Source organism: Stegostoma tigrinum, chromosome 2 (genome assembly GCF_030684315.1).
Source record: "Stegostoma tigrinum isolate sSteTig4 chromosome 2, sSteTig4.hap1, whole genome shotgun sequence".
NCBI classification, from domain to species: domain Eukaryota; kingdom Metazoa; phylum Chordata; class Chondrichthyes; order Orectolobiformes; family Stegostomatidae; genus Stegostoma; species Stegostoma tigrinum.
In genome coordinates, this window is record NC_081355.1 from 107939790 (window position 1) to 107961832 (window position 22043).

The 22043-nt window shown below is 40.8% G+C and overlaps 1 protein-coding gene and 1 long non-coding RNA gene across 5 annotated transcripts in view; one reads left to right on the plus strand and one right to left on the minus strand.

Annotated features, from left to right (window-relative positions):
- Positions 1-22043, plus strand: part of LOC125465496 (V-type proton ATPase 116 kDa subunit a 1-like) — a 129414-nt gene that overhangs the window by 83930 nt on the left and 23441 nt on the right. For all 4 annotated transcript variants that reach the window (XM_048559100.2, XM_048559134.2, XM_048559118.2 and 1 more), the window contains 4 exons: positions 7482-7575; positions 8072-8190; positions 15920-16136; positions 17940-18047. In XM_048559100.2, coding sequence (XP_048415057.1) covers positions 7482-7575; positions 8072-8190; positions 15920-16136; positions 17940-18047 — 538 coding nt within the window. The remainder of the gene's footprint in view (positions 1-7481; positions 7576-8071; positions 8191-15919; positions 16137-17939; positions 18048-22043) is intronic.
- LOC125465523 (uncharacterized) overlaps positions 1-22043 on the minus strand; it is an 80812-nt gene that overhangs the window by 29236 nt on the left and 29533 nt on the right. The window contains exon 4 of the long non-coding RNA XR_009442784.1: positions 9505-9622. This is a non-coding gene — a long non-coding RNA (uncharacterized LOC125465523). The remainder of the gene's footprint in view (positions 1-9504; positions 9623-22043) is intronic.

The following is a 22043-nucleotide window of genomic DNA, read 5'->3' on the forward strand; positions in this document are numbered from 1 at the left end:
TGGGTCTGCAGTAGGTACTGTGGGAACCAATAAAAGGTACTTAAGGTTGTCATCACCAACCTACTTGTCATCACCAACTTACTTGTCACAGAAAAAGCTGTCCATGTTAGTATTAGAAGGTGTGACCACAGCATTGTCCTTGTGGAGACAAAGTTTTGTCTTCACATTTAAGATACCCTCTGTTGTGTTATTGGCACTGCCACTGTGGCAAACGGGATGGATTTCAAACAGCTGTAGAAACTCAAGTGTGGACACCCATAAAGTAGTGTAGGCCATCTGCAATTATATTCAGCCACAATCTTATGGCCCAGCATATCCTCCAGTCTACTATTATCACTGAACCAGGGAATCAAACTTGTTTAATGATTACGGGAGGAAGGCATTCCAGGAGTAGTATCAGGCATGTCTAAAAGTGAGATACCAATCTGGTAAGGCTTCAACACTGGATTACTTGCATGTTAAACAATGGAAGCAGTATGCAGTAGTCAGGACAAAGTGATTGTAAAACCAACAATCAGATCTGAGCTCTGCAGTCCTCATACATCTGGTCATGAACGGTAGCAGACAGGTAAACAATTTACTGCTGGAGATGCCAGATGCCAGCCTTTAGCCAATTCAATTCAGTCCACATGATATTCAGAAATGGCTGAAGACATTGAATACTGCAAAGTATTGGGCCCTGATGACATTCTGATGATGATGCAGAGCCATCTAGCACATCTACTGACCTCATTACATCCTTGTTCCAAATATGGGCAAAAAAGAGCAGAACTGGAGAAGGGAAGTGAGGATGACTCCCCAGGACAGCAAGTAAACACTTGACTCAGTGTGGCATTAAGAATCCTAAGCAAAATTGGTGTCAATGGGAATCAGGAGAAAAACACTTCACCAGTTGGAGTCATACATACCCCAAAGGAAAATGGCTGAAGTTGTTCAAACTCAGCCATTTCAGCTCCCAGACATCACTGTAGGAGCTCTTCAGTGTAGTTTCGTAGGTCCAGCCATCTTCAGCTCTTTCGTTAATGCTATTCCTTTTAGAATTGGAAATGGTCACTGATGATTGAACAATGATCAGCACTATTCACAATTCCTCAGATAATGAAACAGTCCATGCCTTAATGCAGTAAGACCTGTACAATTTCTAGGCTTGGGCTGATAAGTGGCATGTAACATTAACATCACACAAGTGCCAAGCAACTACCAGTTCCATTAAGAGAGAAGTTAACCACCTTCCCTGACATTCAATGAAGTCACCATTGCTGAATCCCTTACTTTCTGTGGGTTACTATTGACAAGAAACTGAACTGGACCAGTCATATAAATCCTGCGACAGTAAGAGCAGATCAGAGGCTAGGAAGTCTGCAGCAAGTAACAAATCCTGACTCCTCAAAGGCTGGGCTCTAAGACTCCACTTACAACTGGGCACAGGTCAGGAATGCAATAGAATGGAACACACTTCCCTCAAAAGTTGCAGATCCAGCAATTCAGTTCCTCCACCAGCAGGGGTAATAATGTGTACCATCTACAAGATGTGCTGGAACAACTCAGAAAGGTCCCTTAGCCAGCACCTTCATTAGCTCAATTATATAGTAAGCACAGCGGTTCATAGAAACACTAGCACCTTTTCCAAGCCAATCACAATCCTGATTTAGAATTCTGAATCCTGAATTAGTCACCGGTCAAAATCCTGGAATTCCTTCCCTCCTGCATGGACTGCAGTGGTTCAAGAAGACAGATCACCACCACCTTCTCAAAGTAATTAGCTCTCTGCCATGAATACTGTCTTGTCAAAGATGCCCATGTCCTGAAAACGTATTTTTAAAAATCATTAAGATGATAGCTGTCTCTTAACTCCATCCATCTGCCTTGATTTGAAACTCTATCCCAAAATAAAATTATCAATGTCATTTTTGAAAGTTGTAATGGACCTAGAATGAACATTTCATGAGGAAAAACTTCCCAAAATTCCACTGTTCTTTGAATAAAGATGTGCTTGCTTGAATGACCTGGCTCTCATTTGAAAATTATGATCCTTTCTTTGAGATTCTGCCATCAGAGAAAATAGTTTTTCTCTATCTCATCTACTAAAACCTTTAATCATCTTAGACCATATTACCCCCACCCCAATGTACAATTTCAAGAGAACAAACTGAGTTTTGATACTGCCATACAATGAGAAAATGCTAATAAATTTCTAGTTTGTCTACCCATTAGAGTGACTCCCATGGTGCCACATTGAGAAATTAGATTTCTCCCACAAAAAAATTATAGTGGACAGTTTGATATGATGTGTTTCAATTGGCTACAATTACATTTCAAACCATCCCACATCTTGCACCGACAGACCTGGTGGCTAGACTAGATTGATCACTATTTACAATCTTCCAGAGAGGTCGAAGCCAGGAGCCTCTGATTTTGTATCAGCAATAAGGTTTGGTTCTTAGTGCTGAATCCATTTTGATGTGGTTGCTTCAATCTTTATGCTACTCTTTCCCAGGATAACTGATACTATTTTAAGGACTTTCTTAGTGTTTTGTTTTCAGTCTGAAAGAGTTGGTGTTAATCATGTCTTCTTCCATTTTCCAGAGAATGATGATATCATGTCAAATGGCAGGCAGGAACCAAGAGTGGGCTTTAGTGTCCTTATGGTGACAATTTTGCTGCATATCCACAGCACGTATGAGGTGACTTCAAGACTATGAGGCAGAGCAGTATTCTGCAGCAGACTAGGGTGTCTGTTACTTAGCCAAAGTGCTCTAGCTATTGCAGTCCAGTAATTGCCAGCCATATTCACCCTGGTATTTAAATTAGGTCAGTACTGATGAAATGAGGCTGGTAGGTGACAGTCCTCTCCAGTGTGACACCTGGATAGTTTTGGTGGGCACCAAAAGGAAATTGCCATCGACAAAAGGAGGTATTGACTTCTTTCCTGGAGATTACATTATTCAGAATGTCACAATGCAATTTTCCGTGGAATGTAGGAGAGCCATCAGGTCTGAAAGTAAGATTTCAGGTATGCACCTTGATTAGATTAGATTCCCTACAGTGTGGAAACAGGGCCTTCAGCCCAACAAGTCCACACCACCCCTAGGAGCATCCCACCCCAGATCCATCCCCCTATAACCACACACCCCTGAACACTATGGGCAATTTAGCATGGCCAATCCACCTAACCTGCACATCCATGGACTGTGGGAGGAAACTGGAGCACCTGGAGAAAACCCACACAGACACGGGGAGAACGTGCAACCTCCACGCAGACAGTTGCCCAAGTCTGGAATCGAACCTGGGTCCCTGATGCTGTGAGGCTGCAGTGCTAATCACTGAGCCATCGTGCCACCCTTGCTTCCTATAGCTTTGATGTTGCATCAACAGTGCTAGATATTTATTTTGTTAAGGTACCAAACAAACAAAATGCATTTTTCACAATGAGATCAGCAATTTCCAATGGTCCTAACAAAAACGTAACCTTAGGTATAGCGATTTTCAATCTAAAGTATTTCAAAGCCAGCTGACTCACACTGGATAGAGCAGGGACAGGAACAGTTGTTGCAGGTTCCAGGATTTAGATGTTTCAGTAAGAACAGAGAAGATGGTAAAAGGGGGGGAGGTGTGGCATTGTTGGTCAAGGACAGTATTACAGTTGCAGAAAGGATGTTTGGGGACTCGTCAACTGAGGTAGTATGGGCTGAGGTTAGAAACAGGAAAAGAGAGGTCACCCTGTTGGGAGTTTTCTATAGGCCTCCGAATAGTTCCAGAGATGTAGAGGAAAGGATAGCAAAGATGATTCTCGATAGGAGTGAGAGAGACAGGGTAGTTGTCATGGGGGACTTCAACTTTCCAAATATTGACTGGGAACACTATAGTTCGAGTACTATAGATGGGTCAGTTTTTGTCCAGTGTGTACAGGAGGGCTTCCTGACACAGTTTGTAGATGGGCCAACAAGGGGCGACACCACATTAGAATTGGTACTGGGTAATGAGCCTGGCCAGGTGTTAGATTTGGAAGTAGGTAAGCACTTTGGTGATAGCGATCACAATTCTGTTATGTTTACTTTAGTGATGGAAAGGGATAAGCGTATACCACTGGGCAAGAGTTATAGCTGGGGGAAAGGCAATTACGATGAGATTAGGCAAGATTTAGGGAGCATAGGATGGGGAAGGAAAGTGCAGGGGATGGGCACATTAGAAATGTGGAGCTTTTTCAAGGAAAAGCTCCTGTGTGTCCTAGATAAGTATGTACCTGTCAGGCAGGGAGGAAGCTGTAGAGTGCGGGTGCCGTGGTTTACGAAGGAAGTGGAATCTCTGGTCAAGAGGAGGAAGGCTTATGTTAGGATGAGATGTGAAGGCTCAGTTAGGGTGCTTGAGGGCTACGAGGTAGCCAGGAAAGACCTAAAGAGAGAGCTCAGAAGAGCCAGAAGGAGACATGAGAATTTGTTGGCGGATAGGATCAGGGTAAACCCTAAGGCTTTCTATCGGTATTTAAGGAATAAAAGAATGACAAAAGTAAGATTAGGGCCAATCAAGGATAGTAGTGGTAAGTTGTGTGTGGAGTCAGAGGAGATAGGGGAAGCACTAAATGAATATTTTTCAACAGTATTCACTCTAGAAAACGACAATGTTGTCGAGGAGAATACTGAGATACAGGCTACTAGACTAGGTGGGATTGAGGTTCACAAGGAAGAGGTATTAGAAATCCTACAGAGGGCGAAGATAGATAAGTCTCCTGGGCTGGATGGGATTTATCCCAGGATCCTCTGGGAAGCCAGGGAGGAGATTGCCGAGCCTTCGGCATTGATCTTTAACTCGTCATTGTCTACAGGAATAGTGCCAGACGACTGGAGGATAGCAAACGTGGTTCCCCTGTTCAAGAAGGGGAGTAGAGACAACCCTGGTAATTATAGAGCAGTGAGCCTTACCTCAGTTGTTGGTAAAGTGTTGGAAAAGGTTATAAGGGATAGAATTTATAATCATCTAGAAAAGAATAAATTGATTAGGGATAGTCAGCACGGTTTTGTGAAGGGAAGGTCGTGCCTCACAAACCTTATTGAGATCTTTGAGAAGGTGGCCAAACATGTAGATGAGAGTAAACCCTTTGATGTGGTGTATATGGATTTCAGCAAGGCGTTCAATAAGGTTCCCCACTGTATGCTATTGTACAAAATGTGGAGGAATGGAATTGTGGGAGATATAGCAGTTTGGATCGGAAATTGGCTTGCTGAAAGAAGACAGAGGGTGGTAGTTGATGGGAAATGTTCATCCTGGAGACCAGTTACAAGTGGTGTACCGCAAGGGTCGGTGTTGGGTCCACTGCTATTTGTCATTTTTATAAATGACCTGGATGAAGGATGGGTTAGTAAATTTGCAGACGACACTAAGGTCAGTGGAGTTGTGAATAGTGATGAAGGATGCTGTACGTTGCAGAGAGACATAGATAAGCGGCAGAGTTCGGCTGAGAGGTGGCAAATGGTGTTTAATGCAGCCAAGTGTGAGGTGATGCACTTTGGTAAGAGTAACCGGAAGGCAAAGTACTGGGCTAATGGTAAGAATCTTGGTAGTGTAGATGAGCAGAGAGATCTCGCTGTCCATGTACACAGATCCTTGAAAGTTGCCACCCAGGTTGACAGGGCTGTTAAGAAGGCATACAGTGTTTTAGCTTTTATTAATAGAGGGATCGAGTTCCGGAACCAAGAGGTTATGCTGCAGCTGTACAAAACTCTGGTGCGGCTGCACTTGGAGTATTGTGTACAGTTCTGGTCACCGCATTATAAGAAGGATGTGGAAGCTTTGGAAAGGGTGCCGAGGAGATTTACTAGGATGTTGCCTGGTATGGAGGGAAGGTCTTACGAGGAAAGGCTGAGGGACTTGAGGCTGTTTTCGTTAGAGAGAAGAAGGTTGAGAGGTGACTTAATTGAAACATATAAAATAATCAGAGGGTTAGATAGGGTGGATAGGGAGAGCCTTTTTCCTAGGATGGTGACGGCGAGCACGAGGGGGCATCACTTTAAATTGAGGGGTGAAAGATATAGGACAGATGTCAGAGGTAGTTTCTTTACTCAGAGAGTAGTAAGGGAATGGAACGCTTTGCCTGCAACGGTAGTAGATTCGCCAGCTTTAGGTACATTTAAGTCGTCATTGGACAAGCATATGGACGTACATGGAATAGTGTAGGTTAGATGGGCTTCAGATCGGTATGACAGGTCGGCACAACATCGAGGACCGAAGGGCCTGTACTGTGCTGTGATGTTCTATGTTCTATGTTCTGTGATAAAATGCAAACAACTTTCTGCTAACCTCACAATTTATTTTGTTTTTGGAAGAAAAGGAGAGAGACAAGAGCAGAGACTATTTTCTCAATGACCTGCCTTAAGTTCCTGACGTCAGAGGCTCTGACTAATAAGTTGTCAATTTATAAGCGATCTTTGTTGGGTCAATTTTAGAACAGTAACATTTTGCATTGTTGGATTATTGCAGAAAAAAAACTGGCTATTAAGCTGATTATAAGACCATCCCTCAGCTTTGATGATAGTATATTTGATCTGTTAAATTCTGGCCATTTCAACTTCTTGAGCACATTCCACTATTTCAACTACAGAAATGTCCATAAGCAGCAGTTGTGAAAAGTGACTCCCTCTTGAGGTAGTTAAATGCCACTTCAGGTTCCATGGCAATTAGTCAGATTTCACTTCTGTTTATTTAACACTATGATAATCAATTGAACTTAACACTATTGAAACATAATCAGGTAAAAAACACAGTTCAGGCAACAGGTGAAGATAAACAAATTGTTGAATTTGTCTCTCTCATACAATTTTTTTAAACAGATATGTGGATCAAATACATCTGTCTTTACATTCAAGGATCTTTCAGTTACAATTACTATTCTGAAGATTTCTTGTGTAGACTTTTGTAACATGCAAATTTGAAAATATAATAGTGAAAATAAATTTTATTATTCATTCGTGGGTAATGTTAACAAGGACTAGCATTTATTGTCCATCTCTAATTTCCTTACAGGAGGTGGTGGTAAGCCATTCTTAAAAATATTGCAGCCTGTATGATGATGATACTCCCACAGTGACATTTCCATTTTGTTATAATGGAGAGACAAATTAGGCCATTTCAAATGACAGTTAAGAGTCAACCAGATTGCCATGGGTCTGGAGTCACTTGTAGGCCTGACCTGGTTTGGACAGCAGATTTTCTGCCCTAAGCAGTGAAGCGAATGTGTATTTATGAAGATGTCAGTTTCATGAATAATATTAACTGTTTATTTCCGATAAATTGAATTTCATATCCCCTGGCTGCTTTACTGGAACTTGTATATTGCCTCTGAGTCAGTCATCCACGCCCCTGGATTAATAGTCCTGTAGCATAACTATGATACATCTGCATCTTTTGTTAAAATACCTTTCAACACCATCATTTTGATATCATTATCAAATGATTTTGAAGAAATTCATTACTACTCTTTTTTTCAGTAATGAAACTTTACAGAATTCATCTGTACTCCAATTGAATCCTGCAGTGCTAGGAGTGTTTTCAGGAAAACCCTATCCCTTTGGCATCGATCCAGTAAGTGACTTTAAAATTCTGAAATTTCCAATGTTTATCCCTTTTTATAAACTCTTTCTAGAGCATTCTATTCTAACATCTCTGAATTGTCCTCTCTTATTTTTCCCGAGATGTGTGCACTGGGGGCATTGTTTGCTCAGGAGTACAATATCTCATGGAGGTAGTGTCTCTGAAAAATGGGAATGCATGGTCACCTTCTACTAACTCCACTTTCCTCACTCCACAGATGCCTGGCCTGCTTACTGTTTACAACATTTTCACTTTCATTACCTAATCATAAACGTTCCTGCAGAGTATTTTAAAACCTAACTTTGACATCACCTAAATAGCCCCACTTTAGTCACTTTATTTGTCCTGTCCTGCAGTTTGGACCCAAGTTCACAAATCTGCAACTCCATTTTATAAATATTTCATTGCCTTTTCATTATTATTCATGGTCGAGAATCTAATGATGTTCTCAATTTTGATGTTAAGCTTTATTTTTGTTTATTTTCAGATATGGAACATTGCTGTAAATAAGCTAACATTCATGAATTCCTACAAGATGAAAATGTCAGTCATTCTGGGGGTCTTTCACATGCTTTTCGGAGTCACACTAAGTTTATTGAATCACGTGTGAGTATACAGCCCCGGCTACACCATGTAAAAGCAGACAGAAAATGAAGAGTTGCTTAAGAATATCATGCCTCATATTGATCATCTAATCATTCTATTGCATTTAAAAATAACTCAAATGTCAACTTTTCAGTGTTTCTTGTTCTTTGTTAAAAGTATTGAAGCTCATTCAAATGGAAAGAGATTTTGTTTCGTTTAATTAGCCCTTTCAAATTCAAACCTATTTACCATGTTGTAAATCTTTCTATACTAAAATTGGAATTCTGTACGAGTTAAAAGTCATAATAGAGACCCTGGTGGAAAATGGTGACAAGATTATAGTGAAAATATTGAAGTAAAATTCTCCCAATCTTCTGCTGTTACTTTGGCCTGAAATCAGTGGAAATGCTGGAATGACATCCATAAAGTCCATGGTGCCAAGAATCCTATTGATTTTCCAAAGTTGCAACAAGAAATCTGAAGGACCCTCCACAGAAATTCAACTCCACGTCACACGTTTCAGTCTATAAACATCTACAAATTTTTTTAAAAATTACAGATAGCTGAAGATAATGATGAAAACCAAATGTAAAAAATACTGAAGCATTTTCTGCTCAGAATACTTAATTTTGAAGGGGGATATTCTGAACTGCACAAAAGCTACAAACATTCTTTTCATCTTTCATGACTCAATTTGAATCAGTGACCGTCTAGGCTAAAAAAAAAATCACCACACACTGATGTTGAGCAAATTCCTAGGGATATGAGTTAGGGCAGTCCTAATATTGATTAGTGTATGAAAGTTGACCGCAGGTTGTTAGTCTAACTCAACTAGATGTCAGAATTCAAAAATAAAATGTTTTGCATTGGTACAGGCCATAGAGATGTTATTCTAAGAGTTAAGTATTTCACTTCCCAGCATTGACCTCTTTTACCTTGGTCAACACACAATTTCTCTGAGAGGAAGTACTTGCGGTGCATGGTTTCCACCTAGTGTTGTTAAACTGGATTTTTCAGAAGTTTTTTTTCCTTCCCTGTCATTCCAATTGAAGGACACAAGTGTCACATGCTTTGTCTGCGTAATCACAGTTTGAGTATAATTAATTGCTTTAATCCATGTGCTACTGTTTCCACCCAGCATTAAGTATATTAAACATTTAGTTTATATACAAATATTAATTGAATATATTCAACATGCCTAGTGGTTTTTGCATTATGTAAACACCGGAAGCAGAGTCCTCAGAATTATCAGTTACATTACTACCAGTATCACCTTTATTATATCTATGAATTCTATCTTCATCGTGATATATATGAAGTGGAGCCTCTACTCACCCAATGAAAGATAAATGTCAGTGACAACAGAACCATGGGAAGGGAATTCCTCTGCCAGGAATTCCAAACTGCCAATCCATGACACAGGGTTTTCATCCCAGGGTAATTAGTACAGTTTCTACAGTGCAGATGAAAGAAACAAGAAGATTATGTCATATATTATATTTGCAGCTGATAGAAATGAGAGTAGATAATTAGTCAGAACACATACCACAGTATCAGAAATAAAATGAGGACGCAATGGAATAATGAGAGAATTAGCTTTTTTTACATTCTGTGTGGGAGAAGTGCTAGAAGAGAATGCCAACATTTGGGTTGAATTTTCATCAACAGCTTTACCTGATTTCAACTGTTCACAGCATTAGTACCTGACACAATTCTCGAGAAGCTGGCAATTAATGAGCCATATTGCATGTTCTTTAGCCAAATAAGAATGATGGGCACACTTCCAAGAATGGAGGGACAACAAGTGGTTGATTGACCTAATTTCCTTTGTAAAGTTATTTAATCTGATTCTGATGTGGTCTTCCAACACTGAAAGATCAGCAAGGGATTAGTGTCTTATCTTTGACTTCGAGGCCACATTTGACCAAGTGTTACATCAAGGAGCCCAGAATTAACTGCAGCAATAGGAATCAGAGGGAAAAGTCTCCACTGGTTAGAGTCACACCTGGCACAAAGGAAAACTTGTAACTGTTGGAGGGCAGTCATCTCAGTTTCAGGATACCTCGGCATGAGTTCTTCAAGATACTATCCTAAGCCCAACTACCTTCAGTTGCTTCATCCATTCACCACAAGGTCAGAAGTGAGGATGTTTGCTGTGATTGCACAATGTTCATCACTACTTGCGACTCCTCAGATCCTGAAGCAGTCCATGCCCAAATGTAGAAAAACTGGATAGTATACTGGCTTTGGCTAAAAAATGGCAAGTAAAATTTGTTCCACAGAAATGCGAGGCAATGGTTTTCATCAACCAGAGATAATCAAACCCTCATCCTTTCATATTTCGAGCACAGTACCATCACTGATTTCTCCACTGTCAATAACTTTGGACCAGAAACTCAAATGGACCAACCATATAAATATAATGACTATAAAAGTAGGTCAAAAGTAGGAATCCTGCAGCAAGTAGCTCACGTTCTGCCTTTCCAAAGCCTGCCCACTGACTACAAGGCACAAGTCAGGGGTATGATGAAATACTTGCCATTTAATTGAATGAATGCAACTCCAACAATAATCAGAAGCTTGACACAATCCAGGACAAAGCAGCCCTCTTGACTGGCAACACATCCATGAACATCCACTCTCTCTACCACCCAAACTCAGCAGCTGAAGCGTTTATAATCTTCAACATGCACTGCAGAAATTCACCAAAAGATCCTTAGACATCACCATCCAAACGCACAACCACTTCCATCTAGAAGGACAAGGGCAGCAGATACATGGGGACATTACCACTTTCAAATTCCTATCTAAGTCATTCACCATCCTTACTTGGGATTATACCTTCGGTGTTGCTGAATCAAAATCCTAGAACTTCCTACCTAATGGCATTGTAGGTCTACCTACAGCACACTGTCTGCATTAGTTCAAGAAGACACCTCACCACCACCTTCTCAAGGGCAGCTATGGATGGGCAATAAACGCTGGCCTAGCCTCTGATGTCTATATCTCTTGAACAGCTTTATTTTAAAAAATGGAGGATTGCAGACGGCATTAAATTTCAAGATGGAGTACCAATACCTTCGTTTGTTTTGTTTTTAAATTCACTCAGAGGATGTATGCATCACAGCTGGCCAGAATTTATTGCCCATCCCTAGCTGCCCTTGAGCGGCCACCTCCATTATCACAGTGGTTTCAGCCTTAGCAAGAGGGGCCGCTATAATGTCAAATTGCCTACAACCTACCTCTTGTCTCACCTCCTCAGCTCAATAAAATTCTTGTCCATGGTGGTTGTATTTGCTACATAGACTTTGTGGAACTTATGACTTGTGAAAAGGAAAAAAAATGTTTGGTTTGGTTGCAGAAAGCAAGTTACTTAGAGTTCCAATTGATGTCCTTGCAGACAGACAAGGGAGAACACCAGCAAAAGTAAAATAAGGTTTTTTTTATAGGAACATAAGGGAACAATGTCTTAGTAAAATTGAAAGATACCACATTTTCTTCAACCCACTGAAGGTCATGGAGAGGTTCAAGATGTAATGATTCAGTTATTTTAGCGAGCACATTAGGGGTAGTGAAAGCATATTATCATTAGAACCATAAAATTAAGTTATCAGCAAAAGAACACAGTTGAATTATAATGGTGCAGGGTCATTGATCATGGAACCTGAATGATGTTACAGAAAAAAAAATTGAGAATAAGCTACCATCCACAGCATAATTGTGATTAGAGAAAATAGTTGGATAACCATGTTAAGAGGCTTTGAAAATGGCTTTGGTGGGGAACCAAACAAAAGCAATTTTTTTTAGTTCTGGACGAGGACGAATGATTCGATGTGTCCATCAGCATTAGCGATACAGAAAATGGTTAGTAGTTATCACCACTGGAATAGTCATCACGGAACCATACTGCTTTTTGTTAATTATGAATTGAAATGGAATTTTCACAATGATGAGTCATTTGAGAATTAATAGTAGGTTACAAAAACCTGGATATCCTCAGGGATCACATCTGCTTCCACGTTTGATTCAACTGGAGTTTCCAGGATTGGAAAATTTCCTAATCAGCATGATACTGAAGCAAGTACCATTGCTGTTATATATCTAGTGTCGATCCCCCTAGAAAGTTTTGCATTTACTAGCCAATTTGGAGGAAAACTGGATTTCTGCACAAGATAAATTTGAAAAAACAAATTTAAAATTTTAATTTCTTTCACATGCCTGGTCTAGACCCTACAGTGAGAATCACATGCACACTTTAAATTTGACAATGAAGTGACAGCAAGACTGATAAAAATAAGATGGACAAAAGCTGAGTTTCAAAGAAGCCATCCTTAGATGTTTTCAACTTTAACAGCAGCATTTTGAGAAAAATGCTATTCTTGTCTGTTATTTTATATCATCATTTGTTTAGCACAGTCATGTAGAGTTGACTAGGCTGTTCTGTGGCCATAGGAATGTTGACAGCTATCCTCTGGCCATCTGAGATCCAGAAGATTGTACTATGCTGACAGGCTCCCGCATACATGTGGAACTCTCCTGTCATTACAGCTGTTTGAGGTGTTGCTGTCACTGGCAGAGGCTTTGGAAAGAGGTATACCCTGAGAGGAGCACTAAGAAGCAGAAGGCAGCCATTTCTCTACCATTGTGAGGCACGTTTGTACCTCTTCCACAGTTGAGGAGTAGGACCAGATGGAGATTTCAGGTGCCTTATCCACCAGTTGCTTTGCAGTTGCTGCATTGAATACATGGAGATAGTGATGGCGTACAGCTCTGTACTCATCAGCTGATGCATCCAGCTGTCTATAAGCATTACCAGTCTGTCAACAGAGAAGCTGCACATGCATACACCTGAGGCATGAGAACAACACTGGCCTGGATAGATTCTTCCATCATACAAACATGGGAGCTCAAACCCTCTGGAAGCTCTACAGACATCCATTACTTGACACTACAACTGCCATTGTTGCTATACTGTCAATGACTCCAAAAGCACATCAACTAACTGAGTTTCAGCATAAGCCTGGTCTCCCACAGTCTTCTGACTGTCAGTAGCCTCAGCTGCCACAGCACCCATCAACTGTTCAGGCACAACAATGACGTACTCAGTGTCTTGTGGATGATACTGATCAAAGAACTAAATCACTCTTCAGGGATTAGGAGTAATTTACTGCAGATTCTGGAATCTGTACCGAAAACAATAAATGCTGGGAATCACAATAGGTCAGGCAGCATCCACGGACAGAAAGCAAGCTATAATTTCAAGTCTAGATGACTCTTCAGAACTGCAGTAAAGGGTGGAGTGTGCAGCATTTATGCTATAGTTGGGGGGGGGTTCACAGTGTATAGAGTGAACAATGCTGGGGGAGAAAGGATGTTGTTAGTTCAGTTTAAGTGATCAGAATATGAGAATGGCAGAACAATGGTGCGTCTAACTACCAGACTGGAAAGGACAGACAGTCCCACTGGCATAGGGGGAGAATGGTGACAGAGAATATAACATGTAAAGTTAAAAGAAAGGGAAGGAATAGGAGTTAGTTTATAGTTTGAATGTGTTGAACTCGATATTAAGCGCAGAAGGTTGTAAGGTCCCTCCAGTTTCCACTGTGATTCACTGCAGCATTGCAGCATGCCAAGGACAGACAAGTGGGCATGTGAGCAGGATGCTGTGTTAATATGACCAGCTATGCGAAGGTTCAGTCATGCTTGCACACAGACTGGATGTGTTCTGGGAAGTGGTCATCCAGTGTGTGTTTGGTTTCTCCAATGTAGAGTAGGCCAACTGGGTGCAGCAAATACATCCACAAGAATGGAGGAGATACAGGTGTACAGGTGAAATGCTGATTCACCTGGATGACTGTTTAGGCCTTAGATGGTGAGCAGGGAGGAGGTGAAGCAGCAGCTGTAGCTGCAGAAGGTGCAACACGGGAAGGTGCAGTGGGAAGAGGGCTGGTGTCGGTGGTTGTGGAATGGACTAGGGTGTCCCAGAGGGAATGATCCCTGTGAAATGCAGATGGGGGAGAGAGGGAAAGATGTGTTTGGTAGTGCCGTTCTGCTGGACTTGTCTGAAGTGGCAGAGGCTGAGGCTAGTGGGATGAACAGTGATGACAAGGGGGGGCCAATCATGTTGTTGAGGCTGATAGGAAGGGGCAAGGGCGGAAGCACGGGTGTTAGGTCAGATGCGATTGAGGGCTCTGTCAACCACAGTGGATGGGAAACCATGGCTATAGGAGTAGGAAGCCATGTTAGCCGTGCTGTTTTAGAAGCTGGCGTCATCCAAACAGATGTGATGTATGTGAAGGAACCGGGAGAATGGGACGGAGTCCTTGTAGGACGTGAGGTGTGACAAGCTGTAGTGAGGGTAGCTTATTAGCTTTGTAGTGGATGGCAGTGGACAGTTTATTCCCAGAAATGGAGACAGAAAAGTCACGTAAAGGAAGGGAAATATCAGAAATGGACGATGTGAAAGTTATAGAAAAGGGTGGAAATTAGAGGCAAAATGAACAAATTTTAAGGTCCCGGTGGGAACATGAAGCAACACCAAAACAGTCATTGATAAGCCATTAAAGACGAGTTGTCGGAAGGGGCAAGTGTAGGTCTGGAACAAAGATTGTTCCACATACGCCATTAAGAGGTAGGCATAACTGGAACCCATGTGGGTTCCCACAGCCAAACCTTGGACTTGGCAGAAGAGTTATGTGTATTAGTAAAATACATTGCAAGTCATAAAACGGGTATTAGAGCATAGCAACTGAGTTCAGCATCTGCTGGTTGCAAACTCAGAATAACTGGGAGGTGGAGTTGCAGCCCTATAAATGCATAGGATGTGAAGTTCTTAAAAGTTAAGTTTCTGAATGAAAAAAAGGGACAAATACAATATCGTCTTCCTTGCCACTAGAAAGTTATGGAATTTATAATAACAAGTGAGTTTAGGTCTCCATCAGTATTGTCTTGAAGCACAAGATCAAGTAGTGAGTATGGCCTACCTGTCCAAATTTGAGACCTAATTTTTCATCTCACACACACACACACACACACACACAGCCTGGGGGCATGTGTATCACAACAGGATCAAGTTTGGTAAGCAATGCTTTCAGACAGCTCTCGTCAGTAGAAACAACAATGAAGGCATGGTTAGTCACCCTTTAAATACAATGGTAGCTCCTGCCACTTGGGGAGAGAGACTGAAAGGCCCCCACTTGGCCAGCTGTCTGATGCATAATAGAAATGGCAGTAATTTTGAGAATCACAGTCATGACTGCACTATCAAGATAAAACTGGCATTCTGTTCCTTTCTTTGTAAATCAGGTGTAGTTTTCATCTTTCTCATACAGGCATTAAAAAACATCTGGGCAGAACACAAAAGAAAATCTGATGATGAAAGGTTGAGGGGTGTGAATTTTCCTTTCATAATAAGGAAGGAAATAATATATGGATGCTTCAATAACAATTAGCAATCTGCTGCTGTATTTTCTTTTCTGCACACTGCCTTTATAACACATAATGCCTACACAGTGAAGCTAAAAATCTGCTTCTCTGTTGAAAATAATGTTTTTCATTGTTTAATTATTCTTGAATACAACTTTTAATGTACAGATTTATGTGACTATAAATAGTTTGTCATAACAGATACCATTTCATTAATGTTTTCTTTGCATAGTAACAGAATATTAGTGATTTTGTAATTAAAATGGATTGTGTCAGGCTCATTCAGATCTGTTCAATCACTCGGAATTTCTGCATTTACTTTCAGTTACTTTAAGGAACTTACCAACATTTTCCTGGAGTTTATCCCAGAGGTCATTTTCCTGACTGCCCTATTTGGCTACTTAGTCTTCTTGATAATCTTCAAATGGTGTGTCTTCACGGTGTCTGAGTCTGAAATAGCACCCAGCATCCTTGTTCACTTCATTAACATGTTAATGTTCAACTACAGTGGTCCAGCAATGACACCATTCTACTGCAAGCAGGTGGGCACTTTTGAAATCTGAGTGTGGATTTTTAGTTGGTTTGGAAATTTTTTATTGCTAATATTATTCAAGCAAAGTTACACATTGAATAAATTCATTCCTCCTCAGTGTTGACTATTGACAATTAAGGGGTTGTTGCAATTTTAAATCAATTACAGACTTTCACCAATAATAAGCAATGTCATGATGATGGTTCAATGTACTAAAATCATGACAATCTGACTACATTACCTACTAGGTTTCTATTAATTTTATTATGGCTGCAGAATCTTCAATCTAAAAAATAAAATAATGTAACACATAGCACAGTGGTAATTATTATTATTATGAGTTGACCATCCATGTCTTGGCAGCCAGAAAGAACGGAATCAGACGGAATTGGATAATTGCATTACAAGGTGCAACTGTAAGACAATCTCTATTTCCAAGTCTCAAACTCTGTCCTATATTTCTGCAAAATGTTTTTCACTCATTTATTTTAACATTGAAAGAGCCAATCTCCTATGGTAATGCATATGGATGATCAAGAACAAATAAAACATTCTGGTTTACGTTAACTATCTTGAGGCCTTAGTGCGTTTAGGAGGGCTTAATTATGCAGAATATGTCACAGTTTTCCAAAATGTGGAGCTGTGATACCTGAAGTACAACAGTGAAATGGATGTTTAGGTTGAGTTTATCTGTTAAATAACGGCAAACACAAAAGATTCAGATTCTCTTGAACCTTGATTAAAGAAGGTCAATTAACACCAGTTTAAGGGTCACATCCTGCCACTGCTGGTATTAACACAATGATCGTCACAGGCTCTCAGGGACCACAGAATTATAGGCTTTGTTGGAAAAACCAGTATTTATTATCCATTGGTAATTCCCTTGAGAAGTTGATAGCAACATACCTACTTGAACTGCTACTCTCCATGTGGTGTAATTCCACTTTCAATGTTGTTAGATTAGGAGTTCCAAGATTTTGTCCAACTGATGATGAAAGAAAATCAAGGCATTCCTAAGTCAGATTGATAAATGATTTGGAAGGGACCTTACAAGTACGTGTCCGCTGCTCTTGTTCTGAGTGATAGAGGTAATGAGTCCGTTAGTTGAAATAAGACATAATTAGAAGTAGAAATGATACATGAGAAGAATTCAGAGTATGAAAGAGACAGAGTAAATATCATGAATCTCCCTGCGTCTCGGTGTGTACATACATTTTTTTAATTCACTCATGGAACATTAGTGTCACTGGTCAGACCACCATTTGTTGTCCCACCCAAAATATGCAATTAAGAGTCAACCACATTGCTGTGGATCTGGAGTCACATGGAGGTAGGGACACAGATTTGCTTCCATAAAAGACATTAGTTAACCTAATGGGTTTTTACAACAACAGGCAGTGAACATGATCTGCATTAGACTTTATTTTTAATTCCAAGCTTCCACTGAGTTCAAATTATACCATCTACCATGGTGAGATTCAAGCCTTTAAACACCAAAACATTAACCTGGAGTGCTAGTCCACGAACATTACTATTATGCTACTGTCTATGCATGCTTCAAATAAACTCGAAAAATAGAGGTAATCAAATATTTTGAAAGAACAAAAAATACTTGTTTGTAAACAATGAGGTCCACCACAATTAGTTCCAACAGCTGTATTGGAATTCAAGAACATAGATACTGTTTGTTGTGTTTAAAGTAGATTAACATAAAATTCTGTAGCCATGGTCAGAAAAATCAGATTTGAAGCTCACTGACAACTTCTAAGGTGCAAGATAGAAGCTTTCTACAAAACATGTTTCTCTTTTCCAGAGGAGCATCCAGACATTTTTAGTTCTCATTGCTCTGCTCGCGGTTCCGTGGATGCTCCTTATTAAGCCCTATCTGCTCTACAGTGACCACCAAAGAACTAAACATGTGGTAAGTCAATATCCAAGTTGTCACCACTTGAGACACTGATTACCATTCATGATAAGCAGATGAATGCTTAATGTGTTGAATTGACCTTCCTCTGCCTGATCTTATAGCGTAAGTAATAAGTGTTTACTTTAAATGGATGAATCTCCGCTGGCTTTGTTCACAACAAGCAAAGGTTACATTGCTTTATAAGAACTCCAGCATAGCAACATATATTGTGTGATATATTATTTTAGTTATTAGCCTGTCCACAAGATGTCGGAACAAATGTAGGCCGTTCAGACCATCAAATCTGCTCCAATGTTCAATGAAATGATCTGATAATCCTCAATTCTACTTCCTAGCCCTTTTTCTATAACCTTGATTCCTTTACTGATTAAAAATCTGTCTGAAGTTTTTGAGAAGATTTGTAGCTCGAGTTGCGGATGAGATTGTAGACTTGCTTGCTGAGCCAGTGTGTTTGATTGCAGACATTTCATCACCCTGCTAGGTAACATCATCAGTGTGCCTCCAGTGAAGCATTGGTGTTCTGCCCCACTTGTTATTTATATGCCTTGGTTTCTTGGGGTGGTTGGCATCACTTCCAGTTCTGTTTCTCAGTGCTTTGTATATCGGGTCCAGTTCAATGTTTTTGTTGATGGAGTTCTGGTTGGAATGCCAGGCCTCCAGCAATTCCCTGGTGTGTCTGCTTGGCTTGTTCTATTATGGATGTGTTGTCCCATTTGAATTTATGTCCTTCTTTATCTGTGTGTACTGAGACCAGTGAGAATTGGTCATGTCTCTTCGTGGCTAGTTGGTGTTAGCGTATCCTTATTGGCAATTTTCTTCCAGCTTGGCCTGTGTTAAAGTTTCTCACAGGCCTTACACAGTATTTTGTATATTATGTTAGTTTTATTGGTTGTGGGTATGGGATCTTTTACAAAATAAAAACGAAAAGAACTGCGGATGCTGTAAATCAGGAACAAAAACACAGTTGCTGGAAAAACTCAGCAGGTCTGGAAGCATCTGTAAAGGAGAAAACAGAGGTAATGTTTCGGGTCTGGTGACCCTTCCTCAGAACTGATGGTGGCTGGGAAAACGTCAGCTTATATGCAGAAAATAGGAAGGTGGGTGGGGTAGGGAGTAAATGATAGGAGAGAGCCCAAAGAGAGAGAAAGACAGTTGGACAGACAAAGGAGTTGCTAACGGTCAGGCTGGGAGGGTGAATAGTTGTTAATGGGGACTGTTAGTGACTAACAACAGGGGGTGTGTAAAGGCAGGCTATGTGGTAACAAGGCCTGGTGTGTGGGGTGGGGGTGCTGGGACATGGGAGAGTTTAGGCCCTAAAATTATTGAACTCAATATTGAGTCCAGAAGTCTGTAGAGTCCCCAAGCAGAAAATGTAGCCGTCACAGAATAGTCAAAGGCTGGCAGAACTCAAGCATTCTCCCTCTGTATCAACCATTCAAGAGATCTCAGAATCTGAGATGGACACAGCGGATGTTGTCACTTCAACGCCTTTGCTGATAGAAGAAGAGAATGAATTTCTTCTTCGATGCTCTGAGTACAAGAAGTGAGCTAATGTTACACGCTACCTGTATCTGAGACAGAGTTGGAAAAACCTGACGTGGTGCTAAAATGCCCAGGAAGAGCTACCTTTCCATCGGAATAACCTGCCACTTATATACTCCATTTGCTGCATTTTCTAATTACAAAGCCAGTTACAGTGCATGTTTGAAGTCCAGGTGGGCTTCAGCTAGCTTTTGCATGGTTACATCATTAATCCCACATACCAAACCGTCTCTCAGCATCTCATTAAGGTTAAACCAAAGTCACACACCTCTGCCAGTCATCTTAACCTCGTCAAAAATCCCAGTACTGGTTCCCCCAGTTCTTGAATTGCCAAGTAAAAACAATGGCAACTGAGAATTAGAGGAGGCTTGGGGTCATAATAATTCTTGACTAAATCTGTCAACTCTTGAAACTCTTGAATCTGGTGCCTCAGGTAAAGTTAGGCTTCTACTAACCAAAACGTCTGCAGGTCTACCCACTGTCAAGAGAATTACTCAATGCCTTTCATCTGCCCCAATGTCATTTACCTGGAAAAAATAACGCATTAATTCCACATACCAGGACCAGTCTTCAACGGCAGGATTGAATGAGTCAAGCTTCCCAAATAACAGCATGACGCCAGACATGCTTATCCCAATTCACAGATGACTGCTACCAGCGAATTTCTTCAGGAGCATGCTTTGCTCTTGTCACCATTAAAATAACCCCTCAAAGGCCAATACCCCGTCGGCAAGCCACCCTTTATTTACACATGGAAAGTCCTCAACACCGATCCGGCTCCCTCAGACCCAGCTCACAGAGAGACAGGATGTCTGATACTTCTGTCAGTCAGGGCTCACTGATTGGACCAGATTAACAGCCCCAAACAGGCGACACATATTCTATAAAGTCAGCCTGACCTCGTTACAATCACTACACTCACCATTCTTATATTCCATTTCCTTGAATTAAAGACCGACATTTCATTTGCCTTCCTAATACCTGTTGAACTTGAATGTTAGCTTTTTTGTGATTCATGCTGAGGAATTCCAAATCCTTCTGTTCTGTAGCCTTCTGCAGACTTTCTTCATTTGCATAATATTTTGTGTCTCGTTCCCTCCTGCCAAAGTGCATAATCTTATATTTACCCATATTATACTCTATCTGCCAAGTTTTTGCCCAACATTTAATCTGTCCATATCCCTCTGCAGACTCAGCCATCCTCATTGCTTGCCTTCTCACCTATTTTTGTGTCATTCGCAAACTTGTTTCTGGTACATTCACTTCCCTCATCCATGTATACAACATATATAATTGTGGCCACAACACTGATGCATATAGTGCTCCACTAGTTGCAGGTGCCATCCAGAAAAGCCCCCTTTATCCCAACTCTTTTGCTTCTATTAGTTAACCAACCCTTTATCCAATATACTATCTCCAACACAATGGCCTTTTATTAAGTAACCTAATTATAACATCTCATCAAATGCCTTCTGAAAATCCAAATAGATTGCAGTCTACTGATTCCTCTTGATTTATTCTGCTTTTTACTTCCTCCAAAGAATTCTAGTATGTTGGTCAGGCATGATTTCCCCTTCATGAATCAATGCTGGCTCTGATTTCTATGACATCCCTTATAACGGACTCTAATATTTTACATTAGCATATGTTAAGCGGGTATCTGTAGTTACCACTTTTTGTCTTTCATCCTTTTTAAATAAAGATGTTACATTGTCAGTTTTCCAATCACAGAATCCCTACAGTGTGGAAACAGGCCCTTTGGCCCACCATGTCCACACCAACCCCGAGATCATCCCACCCAGACCTATCCCCCTAATCTACACACCCCTGAACACTATGAGCAATTTAGCATGGCCAATCCACCTAGCCTGCACATCTTTGGATTGTGGGTAGAAACTGGAGCATCCGGAGGAAACCCATGCAGGCACAGGGAAAATGTGAAAACTCCACACAGACAATCACCTGAGGTAGGAATTGAACCCATGTTCCTGGTGCTGTGAGGCAGCAGTGCTAACCACTGAGCAACCATGCCATGCTCAATTCCTTGGAATGTTTCCAGACTCTAAGAATTCTTGGAATATCATGACCAGTGCATCCAATGACTCTGATGCTACCTCCTTTAATATCCCAGGATGCATCCCATCAGATCCCTCTAAAACTATAAGATCTTTACGCAGAGAGTTGTGAGAGCATGGAATGCGATGCCAGCAGCAGTTGTGGAAGCAAGGTCATTGGGGTCATTTAAGAGACTGCTGGACATGCATATGGTCACAGAAATTTGAGGGCGCATACATGAGGATCAATGGTCGGCACAACATTGTGGGCTGAAGGGCCTGTTCTGTGCTGTACTGTTCTATGTTCTATGTTCTATCTATTTACTTAGAACAGACAGATCCTCAAGTATCCAGATTTTCTGATTGCTTAATTATCATTTCTTAAATATTATTC